The 12,664-nt window shown below is 43.3% G+C and overlaps 1 protein-coding gene across 1 annotated transcript in view; it reads right to left on the bottom strand.

Annotated features, from left to right (window-relative positions):
- DGKA (diacylglycerol kinase alpha) overlaps window positions 1-12,664 on the bottom strand; it is a gene marked incomplete at its 5' end in the record, with an annotated part of 30,237 nt that overhangs the window by 9,132 nt on the left and 8,441 nt on the right. The window contains 8 exons of the mRNA XM_081318987.1: window positions 357-431; window positions 1,314-1,387; window positions 3,529-3,612; window positions 5,991-6,089; window positions 6,934-7,053; window positions 8,411-8,499; window positions 11,000-11,117; window positions 12,492-12,611. Of these exons, the coding sequence (XP_081175113.1) occupies window positions 357-431; window positions 1,314-1,387; window positions 3,529-3,612; window positions 5,991-6,089; window positions 6,934-7,053; window positions 8,411-8,499; window positions 11,000-11,117; window positions 12,492-12,611 (779 nt within the window). The remainder of the gene's footprint in view (window positions 1-356; window positions 432-1,313; window positions 1,388-3,528; window positions 3,613-5,990; window positions 6,090-6,933; window positions 7,054-8,410; window positions 8,500-10,999; window positions 11,118-12,491; window positions 12,612-12,664) is intronic.

Raw genomic sequence — 12,664 nt, 5'->3', positions numbered from 1 at the left:
GAAAATATAAACAGGGAGCCTTGGTGGAGCAGTGGGCTAATGCCTCCTTAAGTAACACCAGCTGCCTGCAATTAGTGCAGGTTCGCATCCCACCAGGCTCAAGGTTGACTCAGCCTTCCATCCTTCCGAGGTAGGTAAAATGAGGACCCAGATTGTTGGGGGCAATTAAGCTGACTTTGTAATAATGCCGCTTGGGGGCGGGGCGAAAGCCCTAATAAGCAGGCATATACATAGAACGAAGGCTATTGCTAAGCACATTGATTTGTGCTTAGATTGTAAGCTGCACTGAGTCTTTGGAGAAGGGCGGGATATAAATGGGATTAAAAAAAAAAAGACTGGTGTTCACATTAACTCACCCAGGTCCAGGACCTCCCTTTAATAAATTATAAACTTGTCGTGGGTTCAGCAGATATTGAAATTTCCGCAGCACTCTGTCAACAAGACATAAACAGTAAAAAAAAAACCACTGCAATGAAATCTGAACTAGAAATCCATTTTGACAGAGAAATAAATATTGCATCCCATCAAACAGGGACCTTCAGAACTCATCAAAACCCCCAATTCTGGTTCCCTTGGAAACCTTCCTAAACACAGAGGCAAACCATGCTTGTATGTTCTACATCAGAACTGGCCACCATTTCAACAATGGATGCCAACATTTTTTAAAACAAATTATTGATGAAAAATGAAATATGTCCCATGATTGGTAAACTTTCAGCAACCTCTGCATAAAATCTGCACATTTTCAGGCAAATATAATGAAATTACACAGGATTTGACATTTTTGTTACAACCACAACACCACCATCACCACTACTACTACTACTAGTAGTAGTAGTAGTATTTTCAAGTGAAAGATAATTTCTGGCAACTGCCTGGATTAGTCCCTGCAGTTTGCTTGGCAAGATTTCAGAAGTGGTTTACCATTGCTTTTCTTCTTCCTCAGGCTGAGAGAGTAACTGGCCTAAAGTCTCTCAACTGGCTTCATGACTAAGTTGGGGCTAGAACTCACAGTCTCCCAGTTTCTAGCCTGGTGCCTTAATCATCAGTCCAAACTTTTAGAAATATATAATTTGTATTTTTTTAAATTTAATTTCGGGGTTTCACCACTGATACCGGACTCGTGGCACTATATAGGCAGCTCAGGATTTATATTATGCCCAAGAAAAACATTTGGGAACATAAGAAGAAAAATGTTCTGAAAACAACTTGGTTTGCTTGGATTCAAAAGCAAAGTTGGCTTAAGTTGTCCTAAGTTGTCTAGCTAGCCTGCCCTATTCCCACATTTGCACTTCCAACCCTACCGTTCTCACCTCTCTCCTTGTTTTCCACCACTCTTAGGATTGACAAAGACAAGCAAAGGGTGTGTGTCGGGCAAAGGGATGATCTGTGGAAAGGGTTTAGAAAGACAAATAGTCTTGGTAAATGGCCAAATCTGATTGCTGTACTGTAACAACAGGGTGCAGATTTGGATATAGCACAGCACATACAGAGACAGAAAAAACAGGGGTAAATTCGGCTTGATAGCCAGAAATGACATCAGTCTAATCATGCAGCTACATGGATTTACTGTAAGCTTTATTCCCAGAGGGGTCTATGGATACCGAGATGCACATAGCAATTCTCTTATTGCTATGAGTATAGTCAATCAGCTTTAAACATAAATGTGTCTCCTTTAATGGCTAAAATAAAATCAATTGTGCAAATATGTAGGAACGTTAATCCTTAAATGTATCAACCAGAAATAGTCTTGTATTTGCAATTTCTGATCTGATAAACCTTTCATTGCAGCGAGAAGCTGATGCCTCTGGCTGAGTGGCTACTTTACTGCTTTTGAACCCTGGCAGACTATTTTTCAGGAGAGATCTGGAATGCTGTAAAATAGATTTCCAAATGGAAAGGCAGGAGAGTGCAGGGATTGACAGACAGCAGGATGGGAGTGATTCGTCCTTCCTTCTGGCTCTTTTTTTTGTAGATATGTTGCTGAATCACAACTCCCAGCATTCTTCATTATTGCTCAAGGTGGCTAGGAGTGCTGGAAGTTGCAGTTGAGCAATATCAGGACCTGCACAATTTGTCACATTTGAATATCCCTCTTTCATCCAATTCCAAGGCTGAAGAGGAGAACCTGACAGGCCCGTGTCCAGTAGCTGAGATGCAAGAAGCAGTCAGTCATCTATGGACATGTAATCCTCAACTCATGACCAAAATTGAGACCAGAATTTCCACTTCTAAGTAAGGCAGTTGTTAAGTGATTGGCGCCCAATTTTGCCGCCTTTTTTGCCACAGTTAAGTCAACCATTGCAGTTAAGTGAATCCAACTTCCTCCATCGATTTTGCTTGTCAAAAATCAGCTGGTAAGGTTGCATATGGGCACCGCAGGACCCCGGGATACCGCAACCATCATAAACACATGCTGGTTGCCAAGCGTCCCAATTTTGACCCTGTGACCGTGGGGATGCTGAGATGGTTTGAAATGCAAGGACTGTATTTAAGTCACTGTTTTCAGTGCCATTGTAACTTTGAAAGATCACTAAACAAATGGCTGTAAGTTGAGGACTCCCTATGTAGCAACCTAGATTCAGTGCAAGTTGACTGCTGTTCAGAGGCACACACAGGATCCGATGCTTTCAGCATTTTGAAACAGCTCTGCCCATGCTGTCTGCGTGTGACATGTCACAACACATATGCAAAAGAATGGGGCTTACATTGTGGCATATCACTCTGCTTTTATCATTTGCTTCCCAGTTCCCCTTTGTGAGCGCCCATACTGCCAGTTCAGAAGGTGCCAAGCCTTCCAATATGCTAATGGAGATCCATGCAGTGGAAACTGACATGTCTCCTAGAGAGGAAAGGACATCAGTTTTTCTATTTAGGCAAGGCCTTGAACCCCAGGCCACTCAGAGCATCTCCCAGCCTCACTCCTCATGTTGGAAACCACGCCTTGTCCCTTTGACTCTTGGCCCTGCCTATGACCTCTGGGCCAGATATGGCAGCCCACGTGATATGGCCTCCACAAGACCTGCTCTTCTTGGACAGGAGTCTCCCAACCTGGCATCTTTGAGACTTGTAGACTTCAACTCCCATAATTCTCCAGCCAGCCAAGTCCTCAATTCATAAAGTAGCCAAGTTTAGAGACCCTGTTCTTGGCAAGTGAACCCCCAGCTATGAGTTTATAGGCAAAAGATACTTTCCCTGTACGTCTTTCTCAAGTCTAAATTCACAGACTGCAGCACCTCCACTGATCTATGACCAAACCAAACCAAACCAAACCAAACCACAACGTTGGAAATGTGCTGATTGCTTTTGCTTGTTACCACTCACCCTAATTCCTAACAAGTACTAATAACAATCATTTCAGCATAAACGTACTGGTTTTTTTAAAAAAATGCACACAGGGGAACTGGAAGCCCAGCTACGGGCACTCTCATCTCAACCCTAGACAGCAGGGAGTAGTCAGAGATCTAAGTGCTCTAATGAGGGTTGGTTTGCTGGCAACCAGCTCTGTCCACTTTACACCAGACTCACCCGCAAGGCCTGTCCCTCGGGAGTAGTGAATGGCTGAGCTGGTTCCTCTGAAGGAGTCCCGTTTTTTTGGCTGTTCTGCCGTTCCTGTGACACACAAGGCGAGCAGGAGATGGAACAAATCAGAAGATCCAGAGCTGGGAAAGAAGTTTTGGGATAGGAACAGCACAGGCATGGCCTGTAAAAAAAAATCTGCCTTTTCAAAAGGCAATTGGACTTTCTTGTTTTTCTTTGAAGACGTTTCGCTTCTCATCTAAGAAGCTTCTTAGCTGCCTCTTGAAAAAGCACCTTTCGGACAACCATGACCTGGATGACTGAGAATCTCCACAGACATTCCTCTCTTGATGGTTAGGTGCTTGCAGGTTCCCAGAACAAAGATAGATCAATTCCCTCCCTCCCTCCTTCTTTTAAGCAGACGGTCTCTTTTGATTTGGGCAAATTTTGTTTCCAACAGGGTGATGGCTCAAAGCTTTTCTTGAAGTCTTTGCCCTCTGTTTTGAAACAGCTGAAAGAAGCAGCCTGGGGTGTTAGCTCTGCACTGATGCAAAGTCAGCTCACCTCATCGAGTCACTGGCCTGTTCTGGATATGGGGGGGGGGGCATTCTATGATTGGCAGTCTCCCCCCCCCAACAAACATTTTACACCACGTCTCAAAATAGGAAAGGGGTTTGAGTGTAGGTCAGAAACAGGATGAGCGTGCTTCTATAGCAGATTCCTTGAAGGAATATGGGAAGGTGCTTTATTCTGAGTCAAACTATGGCTCAGTCTACAGCAGGGGTGCTGCCTGGGGAATTTGGGGAGTTGAAGTCCACACGTTTGAAATTCGCCAAGATTGTATGTACACCCCTGTTCTACAGCAATGTTGTGGACCTTCTCAAGGAAATATACAGGGAGTTTTCTGCATGCCTGCTGTGTGCTCTGTCACTGAGCTATGGCTTCTCCCTTTAATTGTCCTCTTGTAGATTCAACTATACTGTAAGTAGAATCTGATGAAGGCAATTTGAATCTCAGAGAAGCATACATTCTTCACAAGGGCAACACAGACAGGAGGCAGCACACCCCGCCCCAAAGGAATGAAACTGAAACAGTTTAAAAATAACTTTGGGCCAATCCTCCCCAAAGAGGAAATAGACCAAAATATCTCTTGCAGTGCATCAACATGATAAATGACTCACTGCAAATCCTGTTTTTCTTTTTAATTTTTTTTTCCTTTTCCATCAGCTGCTTTTTGTACCCTTTTGAAGAATAGTGTTGGAGGACTCGGAAGCTTGCATTCCAAGTTTTCCTGGCATTTGGGCTGGTCCTAATAAAGACACTGCCCAGCTAAGGATTTTTCTTTCCTCCCAAGAACTGGCAATGCTTGCCTTCCTTTTTTAAAAAAAATATATGTATGGTAAGGATGTGCTTTCAATATCTCTTCTACAATCCAAGCACATGCAAAACAACATGAAAAGACCTATAACTGAATAAGCATGCTTGTCTATTTCCCCCTCTCTTCTCTGTGCTGGATGAGAAACATCACCCATCCTTTTATCAGTCATGCTACTGAAGTGACAGATGTTACCGTGTAACATCTCTGTACAAATCCTTGTAGGGATAGTTGACCTACTGTATATTACTGTTTTACAATCTTGGCTATTTTGAGAGGTGTGACTGGCTAGGGAATTCTGGGAGCCGAAGTCCACACATCTTAGAATGGCTCAGATTGGTAAACATTGAATATTTGTAATTCAGGGTTGAAATGAGGGGTCTTTGGTGCTCTCTGAGCTTGGCAGTTTTCTTGCCAAAGCTTTTATTATCCAAACTAGGTAACATCACCAGTACTGACAGCACTGATGACGTTACCTAGTTTGCAAGAAAACAACCAAGGGCAGAGAGTACCAAGGATCTCTTGCACTCAGGTCTACGTGCGACGATTACTCTAAACCACGGTTGTCAAACTTGATTGCATCTTGTGACGCATTGCGATGTGCAATGTCGCGTGGTCGCACAGAGAGACGGACACTTGAGCTGGGTAATACTTCTTTATTTGGATCGTGAATGAAGCTGGGGCAAAGGGGTTTACCTGGCGTCTCTTATACCTGCCCAGGTGAATCGCAGCCAATAGATTCAAACCTGGGCTTCCCGCCAGTGCAGGTGGCCAATGGATTTAAACCCTGGCTTCCCGCCAGAACTGACCATGCCCTGGGGCTGTCAACGACTCGCTCTATTCAGGCTTTCCCGCCAAAGCGGTTATAGCCTGGAGCTGTCCAGCCCCCTGCTGTGCTGGCATTTCCGTGTGTGCTTAACAGCATACACTACACAATGTTTTTTGCTTTTGTGGAGATGGGGTAGGTGTGGGCTGCGTGTGACACATCCAGTCCACGGGCCGCCAGTTTGACACCCCTGCTGTAAACTCTGCCTTTAAGTTTCTGCAACAGGACTGTCAATTACAATAACTGTTTCTAAAAGCCCCTTGCTCTCACCAATACAACAGGGTAGATTGCTGAAGGCGGCAGGATATGGTCCCTGAGATTCCCGGAGTCACAGGTAGAAGGCATGAGAGGCAGGCACTCATCATGAATCTAGAAGATCAAGACACAGAGCCAGTGTTTCTCAATGCTATGCTATACCTCAAGGCCCTGAAAACAGGCAGAGACGCCCCCAAAATCTCAAATTCCATTCTGTCTGCCCTCTTCCAGGGAACATCAGTTTGGGTTCGACAATTATGATTTTGCCTTCTGTATCACGAAGCAAGGGGGAAGAAAGCACTACTCTGAGTTGAGAAAACCAAATTTTGGCTTGTGTATAAAAAAAACAAAACCTGAATTCTAATTTTGGAAGAAATCCATAGTAAGCTCTTTGAAGATGCCTAGATTTACACCATATGCGCTATATATGAAAACTAGGTATGCTGATGTGGAAACTAATTCAATGCCTTTACAAAAAGGATGTCCTGTAAAGGCAACTTGTTAAACAAACAAAGAGCTCATCTATGCCTCTGCTCTTCTAACCCCATATCTAACTATGTCCATGAAAGAGTCAGTATTCAAAACAATGCAAAACCTGAGAGGTAAACTGGAAAATCCCAACCATTTCCAAAATACATTTGTGTGGACATCAACTCTAAAAACAGGGAAACATATTTTCAAACTTGATGAAAATTATCTAACCGTGGCAAAATTTCCACTGGGTCACCGTAAACCTTAGAATAGGGAAAGAGTAGAGACAGTTATGGTTTCTGCTCTTTTGAAACCCTCATTTAAATCCTCCTTTTCAATAGTATTTCTCCAAATTTTCCTGCTGCGCAAATTAATTTTTCTTGTGTACGAACTACCTACGGAATAAGAGCCATCTAATGAAAAGCCCCTCCTGATTTCTGATGCCAGAATCTCCATTTAAAGTGAAATCATGAGGTCACCAGCTTGCCTTCTGATGGCACCAGACACAGTGCATGCCTGTGAGGCTCTGGAAACTCTTGATCTTCTTTTGACACTTGTCACATTTACTGCCGTCACAGCCTCCTCTTACCCAAACATGTGCTTGCACCTATAGGAGGGAAGTGAGGAATAATGAAATCTGGAGAGAGAGAAAGAGAGAGATCAGCAGAACTGCAATCCCCAAGCTACAGGTTCTACCTTCCTGCCACTCTTCAAAAGGGAGGTCTAAGACACTGAAATGGCGACAAAGGAAGGAATGGGAACTAGAATACCTGGGATCTTGACATTCTCATTCACCTTTTGCAGGCAATTTAGTTAAGGGTAAGAATACTGTAAGTTCTCAAAAGCAAGAATTGAAGTTTCAATCACTCATTAAAGTCTTAAGGATTAGACAACAGCATGGGTGGGCAACTGGCAGACAAATCTAGTTCCTCTGACCTCTTTATTTGCTACTGAGAATTCATTGCTACAATTAGTCCTTGACTGGTTGTTTTGTAACAGTTTGAAGTAGCAACAGCCAGAGAACCAGTGTTTTGCAGCCTGTAAAGCACCCCCAGCTGTTGAGCAGGCCAGCTTTATTGCGGCACTGTGCAGTCACATGACTACAATTCACACTGGATTTTGCCAGTTTCTGGAATTTTTTGCAGGTTTCAGGTAATAATGTTCATTTAAATGAATGGGTTTGCTTAATGACTGCAGTGTTTGCTTAATGATTACTATGAAAAAGCCTGGAAAATTACTTCCCATCACATGGGTGCCTCAACTTATTATTATAATCTTACAACTGGATCTCTTTTCCTAATTACGGTCATAAATTGAGGATTACCTATAATTTGAAAAATAGTAGAAAAATATATATAAAGGTTTCTTATCTGCTACCATGCCACACTTCTGGAAATACCTTGGAGTTACCCTTTGGTAAGATGAATGGCTAATAAATAAGATTGATTGATAGATAGATAAATAAATAAATACCTGATGAATGGCTAACAAATAAGATTGATAAATAAATAAATACCTAATTAGCCACTACCAGAAACATATCTTTTATTTAGTTTTAAATGAAATATTAATTTAGGCAATTTTGTCTTTTTAAAAACATTGTCCCTTTTGGCTGCCATCTACTTTTTTCCTGTCTCATAATACGTCTCTCAGCATTCAACACAAACTGGAAAATACATTCATCCCTCCAAAAGACTTCTAGAGGTGGTTATGACACTAATACCAAAGCCAAGGAAGGAAGGGCAATGAGTCAAAGTAAAAAGGAACAAAAAAGGCTATTTCGATCTCACATACTGAGGACTAGAAACAGGGGTACCACCTAGACTTCTTTGAAGAATGAAGGGATAGGTTGGGAAGACGAAGGAGCCAATAGAAACGGAGAAAGCAGAAACCCTGGATAAGGAAGGCAAAAATACCGAAGTCTGGCTGAGGGATACAGAACTCTTCCTTGTTCGATTACTCACGTTGGTGTCACGGCGATTCTTAGCATAGGTGCTAATGCAGCTGAGAGGAGCCTTCCGAGCACAGCGCTCATGCACAGTGTACTTACAGACTGTGGGGCAAAAGGAGGATGGATTCAGTGGGATGCTAGTAGAAACTAAAGAAGCCTTGTTATCCCCCCAAGCAGCATATACCTTCTCTGCCTAAAATTTGATCCCATAAGCTTAGTGTAGCATCTCAGCTCCTCCCCTCTCTCCCCATAGTTTCCTCACCCTCGTATTTTTGTTGAGCATTTTGTTTTTTCAAACGTATTCACATAAAACAGCTGAACTACTCCATTTGCTATCCTGGATAAAGGACCCCATGAGCCAGCAGCAGATAAGCAGGGAAGGCCTGGTCAAATGACCAGCAGCCTTGTTGTTTGTTTTTTTAATCTAGTTAGGAAAAAAATCAAATTGGAAAAAATTATGGGGAGTGACCCACTCAGGATCGGCATCATCACAGACAAAATAGGAGAAGGTTGAGGCTCCTGAGTCTCTTTCTGTCAAGTTTATCCCCAGACAAAACTGTCATGGAGAGGAAAGGCTGAGAAATAAAACAGAAAAAGAACCAGAGGATGAACTTTTCAAGAATTCCTGCTTTTCATGAGACCATTTTGGATGTTTGCCCAGAAAAGAGGGTTAACCTATTAAACCTCTCTTCTATGTTCACATGACTTGACTGACCACCGAAGATTAGCTGTGGTAGGACAAAAACAATCCTCTCTAACCCCACTGCTGATTTAAATATTCATATGACACACTAACCTGTTTTATGATACAGTTTAGGGTGTGATGAGAACACAGCTAAAAAGAAACTCTTGGAAAAGAGAACATGAGAATTCAGCCGTTTTCTCTACTTGTTTAATGCCAGTATTAATTTCAGTATTAATTTCTACTAAAGTAGACTATTGTTGAAAGATTTCCATCTTTTCTAAATAACCAAGCTACAATTGTTTTGAATTTGGAATGCTCAAGGTGGATTTCCGAGATGGCATTTTTCTTTATCTCTCACTGAATACTTTATAAACATCCAGAGGAAAAAGAATGCTAGATTGTTCAGAGGCAGAGAAAGCTACTTTTAAACTTCTAAATGGCCAAATCATGCAAATATTCCAAGTTCTCAGGAAAAAAATAGCCCTGAACAAACAACCCTACACTGCTGTGAGTTCAGAACACACAAATGTACACCTATGTGCAATGTATCTAAACATATTTTTTTAAACAGATGCTTGTTTAACAAGGGAGGGAAAATCCTCAAGTTGATCCAAATGGAATCTATAACAGAATTCTTTGGTATCTGTTTTAAACTAATAATATGCAAAAACAAATGCTTCTCCTGGATAAATTAAGTTACGGCCATTATGAATGCTTTGCTGTACCTAACAACTGCTCCATAAATGATTTTGTCAACTTAATTATAATATTGATGAGCAATGTTAATGTGGTCCAGCAGGTGGCAGCATGGGGCTGAACTTGCCTAACTCAGAAGCCAGCCAAATTGAGAAGACTGGATTAAAATTTAGATGGGACCTCATCATGGGATACCAGGATTGGAGGCTAGATTAGAAAATGAAAAAAAAAATCTCCCAAACTGGCAACAGAAAATAGCTTTTTACTGCTATTGAGAGAACTGTAGGGTTCAGTCTACACTGTCACTGGAAACTGAGCTTCACATGCGAGCACAAGTGTCAGCCGCTTATGCGAGTGGAGCACAAGCACCCTCCACTTGCATGCGAAGTTCCATTTGCGCGAGTGGAGGGCATGCGTGCCTGCTGCTTGCACCCATGGAGCTGGGTGCGCACGCTTGCCACTCACATAACCCCCCCACCCCAAAGCCTATGCAGTCTTGTGAATCAGGTTTGAAAGGCGGTTTCTGCTTTCTTTTACAGTGTAAAAGAAAAAGAGTAATATGTTGAACAATATGAGACCATCTGACTGTATTTGTCTGTTGGAAGAAGAGCGAAAAAGGTCTAGTGGTTAAGGCACCCAGATAGAAACCAGGAGTCTGTGAGTTCTAGTTCCACCTTAGGCATGAAAGCTAGTAGGGTGACTTTGGATCAGTTGCTCTCAGGGTAATGCATCTCACAGGGTTGTGGTGGTGGAAAAACAAGAGGAAGGAGTATTAGGGATGTCCGCTGCCTTTGAGTTATCAAAATAATAAAGGTAGGATGTATAAATAAAGAGCCGGAGAACTACAGTAACTCCCAAGGGAGGATCAAACTTCATGACATAGCAGCTGCCTTGCCCGCTAGAGATTTGTTTTGTTCTAGATGGGGCTGGGAAGACTACTGAGGCCAATTCAGACAGATACCCTGGAGAGCCATTGCCAGCCAGGACTGATAAATCTAAGTGAGATGGATCAATGAAGTGACCTGGAACACTGCAGCTAGTCATTTGATCTCTGAGGATGTCTGCTAAAGCAGCAACTGGAGAACAGCTTCTCCTACTGCTTCCACCATCAAATCAATCTCAGCTCCCTTGAAGGTCTGGAAGCCTGAGCCTCCAGGAAGAAGAGAAGGAAGGCCATCTCCCCTCTTCCCACACAACCCCAGGACAGAGCAACACACTCACAAGTACAGCGCAGCCCCTGCTTGCGTAGCCCCAAGAGCAGTGTCTCACACACGTTGCAGTAAACAGGGCGGTTAAAGTGCTTCAGGCGCCACAGGTGCTGCCCATCGTCTTTCATCGTCTGAAGCAATGGAAAAAGTCAGCAATTAAGGAAGAGGCTTAGGGGATGGCTGGTTTGGGAGCCAAAGGGAAGCAGAGGTATCAAGGCTCCCTAGTGGGAACAGAAGTTGGGGGTAGAGACTGGATTTGGGCTAAAAGTTGTTCCTTTTTCCTGAGCACAAAAGTAATGTTGCTTTTGGAACATGCACGGAATGGTTTGCACCTAAATGCCGATTACATAGCCACTCTGGTGTAGTAGTTAGAAACCAAGGTGGAGACTGGGAGTTCTAGTTCCGTCCATAGGTGACTGGGTGACCTTGCGCCAGTCATTTTCTCTCAGCCCTGGGAAGCAAGCAATGGCAAATCACTTCTGAAAAATGCTGCCAAGAAAACTGCAGGGGCTGGTCCAGGCAGCCTTCAAGAATCAGACAAAAATGAACGGGGGAAAAATGCCTATTGTATTCAAGCTTCCCAGAAAAGAGAAACCTCATGCCTCCTCAAAGAGCAATAAGGTTGCTGCGGAGAAACTTTCAACCAAGTTCACTTTGCAACCACACAGTTGTGCTGTCACAGAAAACGAGGAGCCTGTTTAACCTTGCACCTACCATACTTGTTCAGACCATTTTTTTCCTCCTGCGTCCTGTTCTGCTTTCAACTTGTTCCTAGCCCAAGCGTGAGGTGGCCTTAAGTCTTCTTTAGCTATTTGTTTTCCCCTTTAAGCCAACCCATAGCCAAAGCTGCTCAAAAGACATGAAAATTGGTTCGTTTCACTTTTCATTACATCGAAAGTGAATCCTGGCGCTCAGCTGCAGGTTTCCTGGCTATTTCAAGATGATGCTGTTGTTCTCCTTTAGTCCCCAGTCAGCTTTTCATGCATTCATTCTGCTGCAGTCCCCAATGGAGCTGGAAAGAGCAGCAGCATTGCAAGCAGCCCTCGGCTACTGACTCAACAATCTTCTAAGAGCTTTAATTCCATGGCCCCTACCAGCTTAGGGAAAGGCTGACATAGCAGAACAGAGGCATGCCAGAACACCCCCAGGCACATGGAGGAATAGTTAATTCCTTGTTTGTTGTCTATAGAAAAAGGGAAACGAGGGGAGAGACATCTTAAGTAAAAGTGCTGCTTGTGACTCAGTTCTCTGGGTGATTCTGAACTATCTTTTTCTTAAAAAAGTCTTTCACTTGATTCACCCTGGATTAGAACAGAACTGGATCACTGGAAGGCACCTAGAGGTGAGAGTTTTCCAGCCAGACCAGCATTCCTACTCTAGCGTCACGATGAGAAGAATCAGGAAAAGCAAAGCAATCAACCAAATATCACATCCTGCACGAGGAAAACCAAAAACCACATTCAACAGTAAGTTAGGAAAACAAGGCCTTCGTCCCCTGCACTTACCGCCTCCAGCCCAAGTAGCACCAGGAGGGGGACGGTGGTGGCACCGCCGCGCAGCCATTCAGAGAGAGACACAGTACCGCTGCTGTCATAATCAATTTCGCGCATCATCTCCTGCAGGATCTGAGCGGGAGAAGGGGAGATCCCAAAAGGAGAACCTTAGGAGGGAGCCATTT

This window comes from Vipera berus, assembly GCF_964194415.1.
Source record: "Vipera berus genome assembly, chromosome: 2".
Taxonomy (NCBI): Eukaryota; Metazoa; Chordata; class Lepidosauria; order Squamata; family Viperidae; genus Vipera; species Vipera berus.
Note: the sequence above shows the minus strand (reverse complement) of the source record. Positions and strands in the feature narration are given on the sequence as shown.